Raw genomic sequence first — 21,177 nt, forward strand, 5'->3', positions numbered from 1 at the left:
CTCTAAATGAGTGCCATAGCTTCTCTTTCAACAGAAGAAACAGCCCCATTACAAGTAAGATTTTCTACAGTCCAGCTGAATTAAAAAACCTGTAGTATCACTGAAACTTGAGAAACACATAAATACTAAGAACCTTTTAAAACTAAACATTTACAGAGTAGAGTCACTTTAAAAAACTAATTATATATTCATTTTAATGCTGCTACCAGACTGTCTATTCCTGTTTTCTTTGCCTTTTTATATTCCCAATATTAAAAAGGGATTATGTAATATGATGTTCTGGTGAATGTAGGACCTTTCCTACTCCCAAATAAATATTCAAAAATATTTTGCATACATCCTATGAACAAGGCTTGTGAAATCATAATGTGATGACTTATGAACATTCATCTTTCCTATACGGAAGTATAATCTAGTTGACTGGAAGTATAATCTAGTCAACTGGATGGTATAGCAAATCATCCTGACACATTTGTATTAATGCATATTTAAATGAGAATAAGAAAGAAATAGTCAAATTTATGTTAAAGACTTCTAAAGGCTTAACAGCATCTTACTAAGTATATATGTCAGCTTAGTCTAATCCTCCTATTTCTAATACGTTCTGTGGTCTCTGCACGGGGCCCATAATGCTCTCGTATGTTATGAGGGATTGCCTCTGAGAAGTTCAACATCAGTACTACATTTTGTTCAATAAAACTTTACATCTGGTCTTAGGATGACAGAAAGCTATCTGTCTCAAATTTGCATTACAAACCTTTAGCTTCTTTTGACATCAGTAACACCGGCAATAATAATTTCCAATAACCTGTTTACAATATACAGAGTATACATATTCCTGGTTCTCATCTTACTCTGTCAGGTAACAACAAATTTCTCTAATTTATTTGGACAGCTTTAAATAAATGACAATTTCTTTATACCAAAAAAAGCACTCATCTAATCAGAGGCTCATTTGAGAAGATCTGTGGCAGTATTTCCTCCTTTCACTCTGATGATTTTAAGTTCTAATCAGAAAAAAGATACCTTTATTTCTTTTCCATGCTTTTGAGGAGTCAACACATTACAATTCAAGATCTTACAAGAATTATTAAAGAGTATTTACTAATCTTATAAAATGATGCAAATCCACCTTAAAATCCACTAACCTGGAACAATTTTCTTCTCAAACATCTGTCTTGATTTCCGAGACGTGATAATTTCTTTTCCATTACAGATACATCTGTCTGATGTGTTTCATGTTAAAAATATTTGAAAAGCAGTCTATTATCCCCTGCTACATTATTAAAATTATTTTTCTTCAGCAGATAATGCATCTGATGGTAGTTGAAGACTCCAAAAGGACAGATCTACTTGTGGGATTAACAATGTCTAACGTGTCAGAGATCAAATGTGTCATGGATTATCATACAGATGGATTATCATACAGATGAGTAGCAACCTGTACTACCTGAGTTGAATTAATAAATGGCAATTGCAAAACTGGTCTTTCAATATAATTTGTGTTCTGGTAGCCACATCAAGGAAACAATATTTTTTAAAAAGCTACGTATTAGGCCTTCAGATTTACATTTCTGCTTTATCCGGTGTCCCAGTAAAAATGATATTCTGTGACTGAAAGGCAGTTTTATCAACTATCTCATCAGTAGCTTAAGTAAATTCTGTTACCTGACTACAGAAAGTAACCTTTGGAGGTAGCAGAAATCATCACAGAGACATCCAAATACTCAAAATATCTTAGGACAAATCTACAGAGACAGATATGAACAAGTTTTGAACCACGCTCAGAGCTGACAAGACACAAACCAGTGCTATTAAGGAAGGCAGTACTGTTCCTTCTTGTAATCTACCCCATTCAGATGCATTCTGCCCCATTCAGATACATTCTAGAAGTAGAAAAGGCTCAAAAGGAAAACAGGAATTAACTGTGAGAAACTGGAAGGAGCTGTTGTCATCAGAACTTAACAATCGCCTTCATCTGGTGTTATAGGCAGGTTGAAATATCTTGGGCTTCAAAAGAAAGACCTGATATTAGTTCTGGTATACTAAAACTGTGAAGCACACTAAAGGACATGCACATTTGCAGTAGTTCTGCCTGTCAAAACTAAAGACTGCCAATAATAACTGAGAAGATAAAACACAGACTATGTCATCTTGCTTATGGACACTGTCCATGGGATACTGAAATTAACGGGAACATATTGGACACCTCATACAATGATTTTGTAACTGAGAGTTAATGTATATGTCTGAGTGTATTTTAAATTATGAGAAGTAGAATTATAATAATAGTGCAAGAGCCAGTCAAGGACATCGTTCAGTAATATGCCACATCCCTTTGAAAGCTGAGGTTGCTTCATTGGAGACTAAATGCCTTTCAAGGCTCCAAGAACATATATTACCAGAACATTTGAATATATCTCTGTGTCTTAACAATAGATTAATTATTAGACTTCCATTTTTGAATCAGACACAAACTATCATCAAGACACACTTCAGCAACAACTATTTTAATTTGAGAAATTATTTTTGAATATATGTCACATTTATCCTTCCATTACATGAACTTTCTGGAAATTTTTCCTAAGAAGAAAAAAGTTACTTTAAAATTCTTCATCAGTGAATTAGTGCTACTTGTAAATTTAATGTAGCCTATACATTCTACAGATTTCCAAAAATGTACTTCTTATCACTGGGGATAATGATAAAATTGGTATAATGACAGGAATTATTATGACATTGCAGAGATCTGAACACAACAAAAATGAATATATGACAATCACAACAAATCTTTCTATGTCTATACTATTGGTAATATAACGTGAATGGAACTGAATCAAATTTTTATGCACACAGTTTTTACATTATATTGAACAATATATTTTATAAAGCAAATGAAATTTGTCTGGAAGTAATTTTTCTACGGCCTATATCAGAAAGAAAGCAGGCAAAACAGTAATGTTAATCCCATGCCAGGAACATGTTTTATCAGGTTTCCTTTTAGTTCTTAAACAAGATGTAGTAAAAACAACAACATTCTGTCAGACTATATGTTCATTCCTAGCTTCCTGGATTAAATATGCTTATTCTATGCCACATTTTTATAGCTTTCAATTCCTGTACTTTAAATCTATTAAACCATGTCAAGTTGAATTTTCTTCAAAAACTGCTGCAGGTTAAGAAAAAAAAATAGGACAGTAGAATTTTTGAGGGCTAACATTTATGTCAGCTAATTAATATGGATCAGTTGTGGTCTGCAAGGATTTTTAAAGTGCATGCATGTTTGAGATAAATATAGACTAAGGATCTGATTTTGTTCCTTCTCAAATTGAAAGCAAAGCTCTTACTGATTTCAATACCAGTATGGTCTACCAGTTTTATAGGCCTGACAGATAAAATAAGCTTTTGTGCTCTTGCATAATAGTTGTCCCAAATTCAGCATAGCCCAAAATGCAGACCTACAACATAAGAAATAAACTGTAGTTGTAACATTACATTTATTGCTCTGTATTGTCTTTAATTGGTCAGGGAATGAGATTTTGAAAAAATAAACACTGGGGTAAAACCCAGCAAATTTGTTTGGATAACAAGTTCTACCTTAAATAAGTTGCTAAGAAATCAGCCCATGTTCAAAATCAGACACCCTCTAGTCCAGAAGATACACCATCATTTCCTTATTTTAAAACATTATTATTTAATTATTTATTCTCAAAAGAGTTTCTGCTAGCAGACGAATTGGTTATCTGAACATAGTTCTAGATCATGACAAAAACTACCAAACAGGCTACCAAACGGACAACTGTTCAAATACTTTTATGCAAAAGATTCATTCTCTCTATGTTGAATCCTGAAGTGGCTGGACTTCTCAGAAACTTCTATTTTATGGAATCACAGAATAACTCAGATTGAAGCAAAATCATCTAATTCAACCTCCTACTCCAAGTCAGTTCAGCTGCGAGATTAGAACAAATAATCCAGAACTTTATCCTGTTTGGACCTCAAAAAGTCCAAGAACAGAGCCTTTCAATATGAGAAACATGCCTGGTAACCCGAAAAAGAACAAATGTATCTTAGTCATAGAACAATAGAAGAGTTTGGTTGGAAAAGACCTTCAAGATCATGGAGTCCAGCTGTAAACCTAACGCTGCCAGGTCTACCATTTAACCATGTCCCTAAGCATCAAATCTACACATCTTTTATTCACCTCCAGGGATGGTGATTCCACCACTTCCTGGGCAGCCTGTTCCAATGCTTGAAAACCCTTCCGGTGAAGAAAGTATTCCTAATATACAATCTAATACTCCCCTGGTGCAACTTGAGACCATTTCCTCTTGTCCTGTTGTTTGGAGGGCATGGGAGAAGAGACCAACCACCACCTCAATGCAACCTCCTTTCAGGCAGTTGTAGAGAGCAATAAAATATCCCCTGAGCCTCCTTTTCTTCAGGCTAAACAACCCCAGCTCCCTCAGCCACTCATATGACTTCCCCTCTAGACTCTTCACCAGTTCTTCTGCACTTCTTTGGACACTCTCCAGCACCTCAATGTCTTTCTCATAGCGAGGGGTCCAAAACTGAATACAGGATTCAAGGTGTGGCCGCACCAGTGCCCAGTACAGGGGAACAATCACTTCCCTGGTCCTGCTGGCCACACCATTTCTGATACAAGCCAGGATGCCATTGGCCTTCTTGGTCACCTATTCTTGAAAGGCCCTTGTAAAATGTCTTCTTCCAATGAAATCTCACATAGAAGTAAACAAAAATTACCTTACGCTTAGTATTACACCTGGTTCATATTGTGGTAAGTCTTACCTTTTTGTAGTGTTTCCACATCAAAGACATGCTCCTTGAAGAAAGCTCTAAGGGACAAAGGACTTACACTGCAGTCTTCTGAAAGTTTCTCAACAGCTTGTTTAAACATAGCAACTAAGTCATGAAGAGGTCCATCTAAATCAAGGGGAGAAGTGGATGGTGAAATCAAGCTCAGACGTAAAGAGATTGATGCACAAGATGCAGAACTAGACTCCACAGATTCACACTCAATGTGGAAGCCCTCTGACAACATCTTCATTGCAAAATGTTTTCTTTGGAGTGGATCATCAACTACTGCAACAACATGCCATTCAATGGTAGCATCTCTGGGCAGGTGAGGTATTACCACCACAGCAAGCAACCCACACACTGCAGTTTCATCATGATACGTCTCTGAATCTTCTTCCTAAAAGATAAACAAAATATTGTCCATATTACAGAGTTGGTAGAAATTAAGGCTGATCATATTTAGCTAAAATATTCAAAAAAGTATGTGCAGTACAGGTATTTCATGGAGACTAGTTTTACCTTCAACTTTCTTTCTTATTTAGAAATCATCTTGAGCAATTATGAATTTGTCTGACAGTATCTGCTCATTTTTACAATCTCAAACAACTACTATGCCTGTACCACTAAAAAAAAAAGCTGACCATAACATATTTTGCACTCATTCTGCAATTAGAAGTCTTTTTGCACATGGTAACAGTCTGTACCAATGGTGTTTGAAGAATAAAAAATGGTAGTAACTACCAAAATTACAGAAATGAGCTAATAAAGAACATTAAGTTTTATTTTAAAAGTTGGACTACTAAAGATACAGTTCAGATAAGGAAAGACATAGTTCAGACAGTTCTGAACAACAGAATTATCTTGACCAAACCCTCTTAGAAAATAGAATGTATCTTCTCAAAAGCAGAGCTCATTCAGAACATATATTTAAATTGTTTTCACATCAACTAGCATGTCTAATTAGCTAACTTGGTAAGCTAATTCTGAATAACTGAGGTCCTTTTTCCTGATGGTTTTTAATAGCTTTCAAGTAACTGAACAGTTGAAATGCTTATTTTGATGAGCAGATTACCTGTTTCCTCCATTTTTCCTCTGTTTTTATGAAGTGACAGTATACTAAGGATTTTTAATATTAGTGACTTACACCATCTTCTTTGTGTACACAGATAATAACTTTTTATATACCAATTTGCTTACACAGCACTATATACTGGTAATATTGTCCATTGCTTGACCTCTGAAAGGAAAATAATAACAAGGCAAACCTGCCATTTTGCCTGAAGTCGATAAGGCCATATAACTTGCAGTACCTTCAATTCACAAGCTCAATTTTCATCCACTCGCTCTCAACTTTGAGAGGAAGAAATAATGACAGGTTCCAGGTACTTTATTTCAAAATTCACTCACAAAGTTATTGACAAGAAGTCTGCACAGAATATCTGTGATGTTTGACCCTCGTGAGCTGTTTACATGAAAAATGCACTTACTTCTATATTAATGATAGTGGAGTGTAATTCTATCCCAAACATGTAGCAATTGCTTTAGCATTTCTGTTTTTGATATGGGAACAAAAACAGGGATAATTTGTCTCAAATTGCAGTCACTTCAGTCATAATAAAATCTCATGGAGTACTGTTTGCTTTCAGTACTTTTATTAGGCTCGCTGGGGCTGTTATTAAGGTACCAACACATAAATGTTATATTAGCACTTAACAGGAGCACAGTATTCTCCTCTAGGAGATGAATTCTAACCTTGTCAATATAATTCTGCTCTGAGTGCTGTAAAACAGTTTAAAAAGATGAAATACTAGAGCTCTGCACTGAGAAAAAAAAAAGTCATGTTCATTCAGGCTTAAAGGCCACTTTGCTGGCCCAAGGTGCTGAGGTACTGGTTAGAAAAAAAGAGTCTAAAGAAGCTCTCTCAGGTCACATCAAGCACTAAGACAAACTTTTCGACTTCCCTGTACTTGTCTTAGGTTGTTAAATCAATTACTCGCTATTTCTGCTTGCCTTCAGCTGCCATTTAGAATACAAAGAACTACATGAAAATTAAGGCCAAGAGAAAGTACATTTCCAAATTTAACAAATGAGAATCATTCTGTGTGAAAGACTATTCATGGTGCACCTGTATGGTACCATAGCACTCATAACCTTTAACTTTAGAGTTTGCACAAAGCACAAGTGATGGAGCTACTGGGGACTAATAATCTTTCATCAGCGGCTACAGAATCTTACAGAAATACTTCTAACAATGACCTCTTCTGACTTACTTTCAAGAAATTGCTGACATTTGTGTTTTACATGGATGCTGCATTTGAGTTACCTTTTAGAAATTTACAACTGTCTTAAATAGATGAATATCTTTAGGATAGACTGTCTAGTAAATGAGGTTGAATATATAAGGTCTGCTAAGAAATTATATTCATATGATGCTAGGACAATATAAGCAAGTATTAAGAGTGAAAATGAAGAGGAATTATTTTATGGCTAAGTTGTTTTTTATAATTGATTCTGCACTGTCATCAATGAGATTCATCACTTCTGGTAGACATCTGTGGTACTATGAATAAAAACATGTTTTTAGGGTTCTTGTCCAAGGATACTGTTGTAGATCGTTCTATAAAGGAGCACAGGTTTTGGCCTAGTCTTTCTTTTACATCTTAACAGTCCTGGACAAAAAAAAGAGGTACAAGAGTATACAGTTTGTATTGTAATTCTTGAAAAAGAAGTGTCAAATAATTCTTGGGAAGTTCTAAAATTCTTGTTGAGAGACAAGAAAACTGTTGAGGTAAACACTGTTGAAAGCAGTGATTCCTTAAAGTATGCAATACCTGAGCTTACAAATTTTTACAAATTTTATTAGGCTATATGTGTAGCTTTCATCTAAAGGTAGCAGTTTCCAAATGATTTTCAGTTCATGGGACACTGTGCATGTTGAAGTTCCAATTTCTAGTTGGTAGCTTTTCCACTGGATTTAATTCTTTCTAATAACAAATACTGCAAGGTAGCTTTTCACTAGAAGTTTGATATAGGGGAAAATAAGCAGATCATAAAGGTTCAATGGTTGACTGCTGAAATAATATGCAGAAAGATGCTACTTAATGTGCTATATTTTGATATGATCTGATTTCAAGAGGACTAAAGAAGGACACCAGGTAACATCTGTTCTCCATGCAGGAGACAGCCTCTGAAAATAAATTACTCTGTAACGATGTCTTCTTTCAGGAATAGATGTAAACTAGATCATCTCAGAGACCACGCTATGACAGAATTCTGATTCTGTCAAAGTAAGAAATGGTAGGTCCCAAAAATTTGGACAAAGATTTGATAAGACAAGTGATTTAGCTCTAACTGAATCTCACATTAGACTTTCCTCAAACCATGATTCACAATATCCTCCCTCTACCAACAGGATCATCTGCTACTCAATTTATCAAAGATGGAAAAGATTAAGATCCATAAAGTTTGGAAAAGGAAGCCCAAAAGCAGGTTTTTCTATATACATGTATTTAGAAATACATTGTATCGATATCATTCCCTATCCAAAGAAGGACTCTGAACATTTTTTAACACCTTGTTTTAGGAAAAAACCATAACTCAACAAAGGACTTTTCCCACTGTGAAGAAAATACTGACATTCTTCTGGTGATACAATGCACATTTCAATAACCCACAAGAAAAACCAAAGGTACAGAGAAGATTGTAGGATGGTTGAGAAAGTGAGTCTTCTTTACCTTTACTGAGAAAACAGCCGTGCTAAGTGATATCTTGGAAAGTCTTCATGGACTGGTTAAGAAAGAATCACAGCAGTTGACAGCAGTCAAGAAAGCAAGTAAAACAAAGAGAACAAAGTAGGTAACATTATGCCACTGCAGAAATTCACAGTTCACGCCCATCTTGAGTAAGATAAACAACTCTGGATCTCTCAACTGAAAAAGGACATATTAGATCTAAAATGTATTCAGAGGAAGACAACAAGGATGATCAAAAGCTCTGGAGTGTCTGACTGAAAATGTTCTCCGGCCTTCTTAATGAGAAGACAGAGGTTTACAAAATCATACATGACATAAGAAGGGTGGATAGGGATAAGAACTGATTTTGCACGCTTGTCTTTCTGTACAAGAACTACAGACCATCAAATGACATTAGTAAGAGTATGGTTTCAAAAAGGACAATGGTAGGTGACACCTACAATTTCTTGATGGAGAATGCTCCGGTTGCAAGAACGTTATAGGGATGCAAGGGGAGCCTGAACTTCTCGGAACACAGATTCAGTGGGCATTATAAAAGAGACATATTGAAATTCCTATGTAATTCTTTATTTATATGAGTTAATAATTTATATAAAAATTATTTATATAACTATTAAATTAATCCATTTAATTAGGAATTAATATAGTTTGAGGTTGGGAGAATATTAGATATATGCTTTTACTGTTTTTACTATTCACTTCTGCTTAGGGCTACTGTTTGGAGTCAGAATGCTCAGCAGAGCCTACACCATTATGGCTTTTCTTTTGTTCTTACATAGGAATTTATGCCAATACTAGTAGTGTGTTTAGTGAAGAACTGGGCTTTCTTGACTGGATTGGTTGACTTTTCACAACTAGTTCCTTCCAACATTTCCATAATTCTAAAGGAATTTCATGTTAATCTGTAATATTCCAGGCAGATTTTATAGATGAATAGTGAACACAGAATCAAGTAGAAGGATGCAGATAACAGCTTCGAGAGATTAAGCTTCCTCAACAGTGGCATTGGTATCAGAATGCTGAGCTGGAAGAAGTGGGAGTTCAATGTGGTTATTCCTTCTGAGAAAAAAAAAAAAAAGCTGCTTCTCCTTTTTCCCAAAGCAGAATCACATGTAAAACTGTAATCCTACTTTTAGGGTGACACATATATGTTCAGTTCCTGCTTAACTGATAGAGACAGCACAGACAACCAAAACATGACAGTGCCAAGCAGGAGGTTTGTCTGCTTTTAGGCACCTGCCACAGGAACAGGGATTTTGAGCTGTGTTGCACTGGAGCCACCCAGACAGTTTGCTCTGTGTTAACCCCTCTAATGGGGTTCTGCAACAGATGCTCAACTCAAATCTGCAAAAGTTTGGCTAGAAATGGAAAGGGTCAAAGGGCTTGACTGAATACTTGTTGAAGGCCACAGTACTACACTTATCAAGTGACATTGAATTCAGTAAGGTATCTAACAACAAGAAATGAGAAGGAGAACTTATATTTTATATTTGTGAATAAGCTGATGCTGAAAAGGTAGCTTGGTAGCAACATTCCTTAAGTAACACTTTTATGAATGTGTTTAATTCAGACATACAAGCCCTTTCATATCCCAAGAAGCAAGGTGAACAACAGGGGTTAGTAATGGGTTTCTAAACTTGTAATTAACCTGTATCTCTAGATTAAAGGAAAAATGGTTATCTGAACTGTATCGTGCATAATGTTTTCCTGAGCTTTGCTCAGACACAAGAAATTATCACCTTGGTTCACAGTATTACCAAACCCCTGCATTTTGTAAGCCTCAGTTCTTAGTAAAGATTCGCTCAATTTCCATTGCACATATTCAGGAGAGTTACCAAACACTCTCACACTATTGAATGCCTAATGTGTTCACAATACTGCTACACACCAAACCAGAATTCAGTGTAATAAGCAGAGTTAAATGAAAAACACTGGGCTGTAAGGGTTGTAAACTAACTTACACAGAGTGTTGTTTTAAAGGTGCTAACCTTAAAAATAATTTCTCCAACTACTGGTGTATTTTTTCAATTTAAACAAAATCCAAAACAGATCTATTAAAATTTCAATGAAAACACAGTAATAATGAGTATAAGACAAACATATACTTAATTCACTGTTGGATTTAGCAACAAACATTTAACTATTTTGCTTAATTAAACTGAAAAAGGTATATATTTTGGCTATTAGCATTTATTATATAAATTTGTTTGACTATCCTCCATTTGTTCTAAATGAGATATATTCTTTTTGTTGGGTTAGTAAGGACTAGGGCCTGTCTACCTCACAGTTGAATATGGAATTAGGCTATGAGAGACAGAGATGAATGCATAATTGCTATCTCTACAAAGAACTGACTTGGAGAACAAAAAGAAAGATACTGTGATGTTACTTTTAGAAGTTGAGTTTATGAAAACCTTATATGGTACGCACTATTACACCATTATAGTGGCAAGATTAATGTGCCTTTAAATAATACATTTAAAATTTCTTTTACACTGCCTGCATTAAACAGAGTGCATCAAACTCCTGAGATCCAGCTTAAGCTTTGGTAGAGTCTCTCACAACAATAGGTTTATGACTTAAAAAAGTAAAGATTCCACTAGGAAAACTGCACAAGAATAAAAATGTCAGTTTCTAGAGAAAGTAGGATAGAAACAATCCTTTTCAACATCCTAGTTCGTCTAATAAATAGGCCACATGCATTCCTGGTATAACACATCTGAATTCAAAGAATGAATACCACAGTGTTTTATAACAACAAAATTGTTCAGAATGTTATTTTTCCAAAGCTTACAAAAATAAGAAAGTCAGACATTTAGTATTTATTTCTGAAATAAAGCAAATTACTTGCTGCATGCCAAAACACAAAACTGGCAGACTAAAAGTGAGGTCTTATAAACATGAATATTTGTCGTAGAATAAATACTGTAAACATAAAAAGAAACAAGTTCTTCAGAAATTTTAGTCCCCTCTAGTCACTCCACAACATGTTGGAATTATCTGGAGGTACTTCAGTAACCATTGTATCATGTAGAAATCATTTTATACAATGGCAACTGGGAAACTGAGCCTGTACTTACTTGGTGTTACTGAACCAGGGAAAAGCTAAAGAAAACAAGGTGGGTCTTTATTTTTTGTGTCAGCATCTGATAGCACATTTTGAAGCATAATTTCTTTTTTATTCAGTCTTAATCTATCCTTAAAAAACAGAAATGTGAAAAAGGGAATGCAGATACAGAGGAACAAATATAAGTATAGAAATTTAGAGGCAGTACTATTTCTAAGGGTTCTTTAAATCAATTTGTCTAATTCAAATGGAATTCAAATTAATGTCTTCTCCTAATATCATGATTATAATTCCACATACTGGCATTTGGGAAAAAATACAAATTAAATTTTCCTCACAATAATTGTGAAAAAATCTGTGTGTAGCTATGGTAATGATGCAAATTAATCATTAGATATGAAATGATCAGCAGTTAACATGCCAAGCACAGCTTAACTTTTCCCAGAGAGGTAGGTGAATAAAATAAGCATACCTCAAGTTATCTTAGTGAGAGCATAGGAAATTTGAATCTATACAATATATTGATGGCAATTATTAGGATTTGACAAGGTGATGGCCTAAAATTTTATGATAGTCAACCAAGTATGCCAGAAGAAACTACCATAAAAATTAAGTAACAACACTCTCAGGGCCTAAATCCCACAATAAATATACCATAAATTTGATTTATAAGTTGAGACAGCTTTTTGGTGCATAAAGGATATATATAAATCTTTGCAGAATCAAAAGTTTCATGACAAATGGTCTCTGAATAGTTTTACTGTAAGTATAGGTAAGCATTACATAAAAAAGGAAAGCAAATATGGAACTCATGCAAACAGAGTTCATAAGAAAGCAGATCAATAACTTTACAGGATCTATAGCTTGTATTGCTCAAACAGAATAAATTAGCAACTTGCTATTCTCTTTTACCATGATTGTCAACAGAGGCCAAGAAGTGGTATAAATTTTCATCATTTCTGTGATAGAAAAAAGGGTTCAGTTGAAATTTAAGACATAACCTTACAAGCTCTCTTTTGATTATATTTAGTACAGAAGGATATCATTTGCTTGTTAATTTTGTTTCTCTTTTCTATTGTTGGATCACTGTGTTTTCATCCTTTCATTTCAGAAACTGAGAAGCTCTGTGACAGGATCAAAACAAGAGCAATCAGTCTTACATTTCCATGAAGACATAGTCAGCTTTGAGCAAGTTTCTAGAATAAATGAACAACTGAACAATATAAAGTCTGCAATAACTAGGCCATCTCCTCTGCTTTCTGGACTTAGCAACTTGGAAGTTTCCTTGAAAAGGAAGCTCAAGTAATTACTTGTTAGAATAAATTGAAAAAAAATAGAAAATGCAAACTGGCCAACTGAAAGACACAGGCTTCTACATGCACAGTAATCTCCTATTTAGGACTGAGACTTCCATTTTTGCTTGATTTCTCAGGTAAGTATCACAATCTTGTTCTAACCCAATATCTAAAAGCAGTCTCAATAGCCCCATGGACTTCAAGTTTTCAACTACCCACCTAATTTCATAAATTTCAGTCCCCCTTCAAAACACATTTCATAATTGTATGTGACAATTATGCCACCATCAGAACAAAAGAAAGATTTAAAAATGTTGGATAATCGGTTATGGGAAGCATGGGATAATATCAAATGGAAAATATAAATACCTATATCTTTTTTCTTAAGTCAAATGAGTCAGGAAGGGATTTTCACTTTTGTTAAATCCATACAAGCTTTTGGCTGTTTGCCTTATTCTGCAGAAGTAGTCAGGCTACCAAGACACGTGTATTTAACCAACCCTTTTCCTACCGCATGGAAGCTCAGCCTTTTGGTTCTCATCCTGTGGAATGAAGTATTTGGAACTCTTAAGGTCTAATATATTTTAGTACAAGTATACTCGCAGGGTTCAAAATGGGAATTTCTGGGTGAAATGTAATGGTCTGTGATATACAGGTCAGAATAAATAATGTAATGGTGCCTTCTGGCTGTACGAGCCACTCAAGCTACGAAATCTGTTTTATCCACTACTTAGGCTCAGCCTTTCTACCAGCGCTGCAGTGCCTGAACTCTAAAAACCCACACTGAGAAGGAAACCACCTTACTCATTATGGCCTTCAATATCCCTTGCTGATAGTTTTAAATTTTTAAACAGCCCTACCTGTCGTGCTCCCTTTTATGTGTTCTCATAGTTACAGATATAATTTTGGAAGCAAAATATCTAAACAGCAAGCACAATAAAAATGAAATGGGTTAAAACTTATTAGCAGTAGGGAGCAGATGTAGCAAAATTCTGCCAGTTCCCCTACATTTCCTCCCCAGCAGGGATTTTCTGTCAAGCTGTGAGTTAGTTCTACATACTAATCCAGGCTGCTGTTGCTGCAAGTGCACCTTCCTATACTTTGCTATTGTACTAAAAATTCACTTTGATTTTTGATTTCTTCCTTCTTACTAATAATATTTAAAATAGTTCCTGCAGAGCTAAATGTAAATTCAAGCACTGCATGCTAGATGCTCAAAAGGGCATGAAAATGTAAAATTGATAAGAAAATAATTACATACTGAAAAGATGTTTTATTTGCTTAAAAAATAGTAACTTTCTCTCAACAAACTAAAAGTTCCTGAGCCAAGAGATAACCAGTTAATGACTGAAGTTAAGATCCTTGAAATACCTCTCAAACATACATCATTCAATATACCAGCTACAATGTGGGGAAAAAAAATAAGATAACTATTTAAGGAACAAAGCCATAAATTGGTAATAACATAAATTGAAAGGAAATGAAGTCTGCCACATGAAATATGATCACAGATTGTCATTCTGAGGGTTTTATTTTTCATGTGTAGTGTCAAAAATAAGCACTTAGGAAAGAGAGTTGAACTGAATTAAGGATGTGCTGAGTGGGAAAACCAGAAAGCCTTGAAACTGTGCAACATTAGTGTGTTAGACGCAAATGCATCATAGGGGCTGTTATGCAGAAAGTTAACACCATCCCAGGAAGACCTCATACACTATTCAGTAGCTGATTTTCCTTCCTGTAACAGGAATACTTTTCCAGGTCCTGCATAACCATGACAAAGCGGATATTGCCCACAGATTTAAGGGAAGGACCCTCACTACTGAAGTTTGATTAAGTTGGACCAGTTTCTAAAATCTCAGTTTTCTGATTTTTATGGAGCTTACATTGAAGAGATAAGTTAAAATACCCTCCCCGGAAAAGAAAGAGATCTAGAATAGCTACTTGGTACTGAACATCAAACTACTTGTTGGAAGCACTGACTTGGAAGGAGTGTTTGTGATGTCTGAAAGCTATTAACCTGCTACAGTTTTAGGAAGGATCAGTTGTTAATAAAACTATCTGTGTAGGCCGGGGTGATAATATGGCTCTTCTTTCAGTTCTGATCAGCAGGATAACTCATCCAAAGGAGAACAAAAAAACTTTGAAGGTGATGATTATCCTGAAATTCCATCCTTCATTGTGGGAATTTAAAGGTCCCTACATGCAATTTGGACTACAGTTTAATAGGGAAGTTTCACGAGTGAAAGTAAGACCTTGATCATTTTTCAACAAAAATAGCATTCTCCCCTCTATAATGAGGCACTGACAACAGGTACTCACTTCATGGTTGAAACCCTTTCACAGTCATCACACATTAGACTTTTGATCAGAGGTTCTGACCTAAGCAAACAATGGAAGCATATATCCACTCTTGCTTAGCAGAAAAGTGACAGGCTCAAAACAGAATTAATATTTTCAGTGGAGGAGATGAAGAATCACTCAAAGAATTCTTATAAGGGAACTGCTGCAGGGGAAAATCAGTCAGCCTGGATGAACTAGGCTGTTTACCACCCTGAATAACTTGACATGCATTTCTTCACTGTGTCTACCTGAAAAACAACATTCAAATGCATGTATATATTACCTGTAAATGGCAAATAAGCTAGTATAAATCAGTTCGTGGAAATCAGAGAGTTATGCTGACTTATGCCAGCTGAGGATTTGATTGTATCTATCTACATAAATGTTCACACAAGAAATGCTCTCCTTTCTTAGTTTCTATTGTTCATATTTTTTTTTGAATTCTACAAGTTATATTTAGCATACTGTTTAGAGCATCATACAACCATATGACTTTTATACACATACATATTCAATTTCTAATAATGGCTTTAGTTAAAATCATGTAGACTGGTTCATTGTTCTTTTTGTTGACTACACTCCTTTTTAAAATTCATTAAGGCTCCACTTACGTTACAAATAGAGTATCATAGTCTTCCTTTAAGAAAAAGTTAAAGTGGCAACCCTTTCACCTCCCATTGTGGCCCAGTGACAAATGGCAGACTATTTTCAAGGACCTCTGGAGTTCCACTATCTGCATTTGACCCGTGTTAAATATTCTCACTACAGTTGCTTCAAATGAATACAAAAACTTTGCCTAATCTGAGCACAGGGGGAATGAAAAACACTAGGCACAAGATGAAAGACCCACTACCACTGTGGAATTTAATGCACTGTGTGTTCTGAAGGTGGGCCATAAAAGAAGCCTGGTTTAACATATCAAACTGTGGAACATTTGAAATAACACCTAGTAACAAAATAGATGTTAGAAACTTGATGAGACAAAAAAAAAGGAAACAGAAACATGTATTTTCTTCCTACTGAATTTTTGATAGGCATAGGTACTGGTTGGCAGCAACCATTTTCAAAAATATTTCGTTTTCTTCTGATAATACTACAAATCATATTAATTAACCTACATGAGATTTTACTGCAATGTAAATGTAGCAATGTTCTAATCTGTCATTTTTACCTTTGTAATGCTCGTTATTTCTACTACTCATATTTTAACTGTTCTGTTCAAGAAACTTGTAAAAGAAGGAGACCAATTAAATTGATATTGCCTATACTATTACCTCCAGGACACAGAATTTACAATACTGTTTGGAAATCTAACAATTGTATTAAACAAAGATATTAACCAATACATATAATAAAATAGACAAAAAAGTGTACCTGAATATTATGGACTTAGAAACATCTGCTCAGCATGATGAAAAAAGTACATATCCTATCAGAGAAACCTGGTTTTTTTTTAATATGCCATTTTAAGTTTTATGATGATTTCCTCTATAGGTAAAAGAGGATCTTAAACCTCTGTCCAATCCTTTGCATCAAGAAAAATCTTCAACTCCTTCTATTCGAGCATAAGTTACTTCTGTTCTACTTAAGATAAAGTGTCAGAGAATGCATGAATTTTATTTAAATTCATGACAGTCTGTAAACTTCAAATAGTACAGGAATGTCTGAACAATGCACAGACTGCTGTGTTACAGATGCATGATGCCATTCTAAATGACTGCCATGAAAACACAATAATTACTTCAGAAAACAACTGCATGTAATTAGACAGATTCTGGTTTAAGATTCAACTTGTTTATAACTTGGGACTTGTGCATTATTTCATAGGCAAAGTGGAAAGACACCGGGTAGCATCAATGGTATTTACAGGAGTGTCAAAGGAGGTACAATACAGGGGCTCCCTAGAATGGGCCCAGTGCCCTAGATGACTGCTCTTAGATATTTTAAAAAAATCCTAGCTCAGGCTCATTTACATCTTTTGACATACAAACAGTTTGTAAATCTGGCCCAAAAGGTTTAAATTTAGATTTTTAAATTTGGCATCAAGTTACCCAAGTGCTGAAATAAACATGGAACCCATTCACAATATATATCAGATGAAACACTGCGAATCTTTTTTCCATCACTTCTGCATTACACGCTATTAAGACACATATTGTCAACAACCTGACTGGCATTCCTGACAGAATGAAAGTCAACTGTAGCACTCTTTGCTGGATTTGAAACAATCATGGGATCACAGCCACTCATCCCGAATGCTTACCATAAAAAAGCTTACCACAAAAAAAAAAAGCAAGCTTCTGTCAGAAGAAGATAGGCTGCAGAACTTTTAAAGTTTGCAGTACATTTGCTCAGAAATGTATTGGAGGGAGAGGACCAGACAAGTAACGTCCAAATACAAGCTGTGTTATAAAAGTCAAAAGACATATTTTTTCACGGCATGGGAAGTATTTCACCTGGTAAAGTTTTCATTAATGAGGATGGAAAATACATTGGCAGCTCTCTAATAAAATAGCTCAGAGTGGAATTGATCTATAATATCATCATTTGAAGAAAAAACAGTATGTATAAAATGACTCGCTAAGGCCAAAGATACAAGCTAATGGCCTTAGAGCTACTAATACATCTTGCAATTACATTAAATATTATCTTTCCATGCAACTCTGTCTTCTAAGCTTAACAAATACATAGTTTTCACCATCTCAAAATCTCCCTTCACCAATATTTTGGGTTCACTTACAAATATAGACAATTCTAAACTTTCTGTTGGTAACAAAACAATGTGTACTAATTGTAGTAGAATATTTCCCTATAAATTTTTCTTTTTATAAAAAGGAAATCAGAGATAAGATTTCAGACAGTTCTGGAAGATCTGCCTCCAAGTTTTGCATATATTTCATCAAATCAAAATAGAACTGAAAATAATTTTTTTCATTTAGTCAGTTTTATCAACAAATGTGTTTCAAAAGCAGCAAGTGGCCTCAAAATTTTTCAGCAATGAAGTTGATGTGCTCTTAAATCACAGAAAAAAATGAAGTCATAGTACTTTTTCATGGAATATACAATTGAATAGCAACAACCCAAATATCTATTACACAGTTTATCAGAATTTATGTATTTTATTGACCTAGCTATACCAAATCTTGCTGGAGATTAGCAAGATGTAAAAAAAATAAACCACAGCAGCTAAGCAAGCTGGAATGCCTGAAATCTTGAGACAGTACGGCATGTTTCTTCTTTGTATTGGTGAGGATAACAAAAGAAAGCAAAAACGTAGGTATTCAGAGGTAGAAAAAAAATGTAATTGTGATCTTGCCCATCTCAGTTGGTCTAGGGGAGTCTATTGTACAGGCAGAAGTGCAGTCCACCCCTTGAAATAATTGAACAACATACTAGGGTATGGTTCTGCATGGAAAGCCCACAGGTTGAGGAAAAAGAAGATAGGGGTGGACTCGGCTCCCAGCTAAATATAGTGTTAGTACTGTCTAAATGGTACAACTCAACCCCTACTGAATAAAGTGCACACACAAAATAAATTAATAAAATTTTGCAGGCATAGTCACTGTTATATCATTATACAATAATTATTTGGAATATTTCCATCTATCAATAGTGCCATCTGTCCCACCCAATACAAATGGACTACAACCCATCTGGCTTATTTTTTCTATTGATTACTCTGTTGAATGAGTTAGCAAAACCACTTATAAAATCATCATATTACATGACACTGTCATTAAAAGATGTGAAGTAAAGAAAAACACAAGATGAGACTTAATTGGAAAACTGTCAGTTTTTCTTCCAGAAAGTTTAGCAACGCTATAAGTTTTTTTCTTCTTAAAAAAAAACAAAACAAAACAAAACAAAAAACACCAACAAAACACAAAACCAAACCAAACCAAAAACCAAAAAAACCAAACCAAACCAAACAACTAAATACTAACTATGGGTTTAGGCAGAAGTTGTTCTACCACTACTGTTACTACTTCTGACCAGGTATGCTAGAGAAGCTTCCTAAATGTATCTCCTCAAGAGTGTTAAAATATCATAAAGTATGCCTGGCAAGCACAAGACATTGTGGAAGGGATGTAAATTAAAAATAGGGTGGAGAGAAGCTGACAATGGCTGGCAATAGTATTTGCTAATTCCAATAAGTCTTCCTAGGTTTTGGGTTTGATTATTCATTTGTATAACTGTCTTAATGCTATTTTTTGCAGCCTCTGTTTTTTTCTTTTGATTTTAACCACTACTTACCTTAACTATATTTTAATTTCTCCAATAACAAAAATTCAGCATTATCCATCTACAGAATTAAATGCTTACTTTGGCTCCCTCACTCTAGATCTCAGTTTCCTTTGTCTTGACAAAGGAAATCTCTCTTGTGTACATTCAAAATGTTGTTCCAAATATCTTTTCTTTAGCCCAATAATTCTGGGTTGTTGTTTTGACTGAACCCTTGATGAAGCTGCTTTCTTATCCTCTCCTCCCCGCTATTTATTTTTCTACTGCAACCTTACATCCCTGCACTAGATTTCACTTTCCTCTGTCACCCTGAATTGCTTTTCTAATGACACTGAGACTCAAAGGGACATATGAAGGAAGAAGAGAGAGAGACAGGCTGGATTCCAGCTCTAAGGAGACAACCCTTGATAACTGTGGGTAACTGGAGCTCAGGGAAGCTCAGGGGGTTATACTGTAGGGGTGAGACTGCAGGAATTGTGCTGGGAGCGCAGAACTGAGCTGCCATTAGGAGTAAGGGAAATCAGGATGACAGCAGTGGAAAGGAGCTGTCTAAGAAGCAAGGAATGATGCTAGAATAAGGAAAAGACCAGAGGCTGGGTGACTAAAACAAGTTAGAGTTGCTAAGGGGTCCAGATTGCTTAGTTACTGTTTCCTCCCTCTCTTGCAATCCCCTCCCATCTTTGATGCTCACTAGACCCACTTCTCTAGTTAATAATATATGTTTCCTCTGGAAACAATTTGACTATTTGGAAGTATACATTTATTTAATTTTTAAAAATATTTTAATTTATTTAAATATAATTTATCTTTCTCTTCAAGAAGTTCCTAAAAGACAAATGGCCCCATCAATATGACAAGAAGTCTTCCAAAGTTCAGCTAAGTGTGTCTACCCTGTGGCCTTATCTCAAATGAATAATAGAATCATAGAATCGACCGGGTTGGAAAAGACCTCTGAGGTCATCAAGTCCAAGCCTTGATCCAACACCACCGTGGTTACTAGACCATGGCACTAAGAGCCAAATCCAGTCTCTTCTTAAAAACCTCCAGGGACAGTGAATCCACCACCTCCCTGGGCAGCCCATTCCAATGTCTGATTATTCTCTCTGTAAAAAACCTTTTCCTAATATTCAACCTAAACCTCCCCTGACACAGCTTAAGACCATGCCCTCTTGTCCTACTGATAGTTGCCTGGGAGAAGAGATTGATGCCCACCTGGCTACAACCTCCTTTCAGGTAGCTATAGAGAGTGATGAGGTCTCCCCTGAGCCTCCTCTTCTCCAGGCTAAACAACCCCAGCTCCCTCAGCCTCTCCTCATAGGACCTGTGCTTGAGTCCCTTCACCAGCCTTGTTGCTCTTCTCTGGACCTGCTCCAGCACCTCAATATCCTTCCTGAACTGAGGGGCCCAGAACTGGACACAGCACTCCAGGTGTGGCCTCACCAGTGCTGAGTACAGGGGAAGAATCACTTCCCTGGTCCTGCTGCCACACTGTTCCTGATCCAGGCCAGGATGCCATTGGCCTTCTTGGCCACCTGGGCACACTGCTGGATCATGTTCAGCTTCCTGTCAATCCAAACTCCCAGGTCCCTTTGTGCCTGGCTGCTCTCCAGCCCCTCTGTGCCCACTGTAGTGCTGCAGGGGGTTGTTGTGGCCAAAGTGCAGG

At 35.7% G+C, this 21,177-nt stretch overlaps 1 protein-coding gene and 1 long non-coding RNA gene across 7 annotated transcripts in view; one reads left to right on the forward strand and one right to left on the reverse strand.

Annotated features, from left to right (window-relative positions):
* Positions 1–21,177, reverse strand: part of DPH6 (diphthamine biosynthesis 6) — a 197,082-nt gene that overhangs the window by 38,023 nt on the left and 137,882 nt on the right. For all 5 annotated transcript variants that reach the window (XM_039378310.1, XM_039378311.1, XM_027736479.2 and 2 more), the window contains one exon: positions 4,810–5,215. In XM_039378310.1, the coding sequence (XP_039234244.1) occupies positions 4,810–5,215 (406 nt within the window). The remainder of the gene's footprint in view (positions 1–4,809; positions 5,216–21,177) is intronic.
* Positions 1–21,177, forward strand: part of LOC120322594 — a 34,938-nt gene that overhangs the window by 5,352 nt on the left and 8,409 nt on the right. For both annotated transcript variants that reach the window (XR_005562390.1, XR_005562389.1), the window contains exon 2: positions 12,749–13,069. This is a non-coding gene — a long non-coding RNA (uncharacterized LOC120322594). The remainder of the gene's footprint in view (positions 1–12,748; positions 13,070–21,177) is intronic.

The sequence above is a fragment of the Pipra filicauda genome, unplaced genomic scaffold, assembly GCF_003945595.2.
Source record: "Pipra filicauda isolate LSUMZ 115617 unplaced genomic scaffold, ASM394559v2 scaffold134_size1991817_pilon, whole genome shotgun sequence".
NCBI classification, from domain to species: domain Eukaryota; kingdom Metazoa; phylum Chordata; class Aves; order Passeriformes; family Pipridae; genus Pipra; species Pipra filicauda.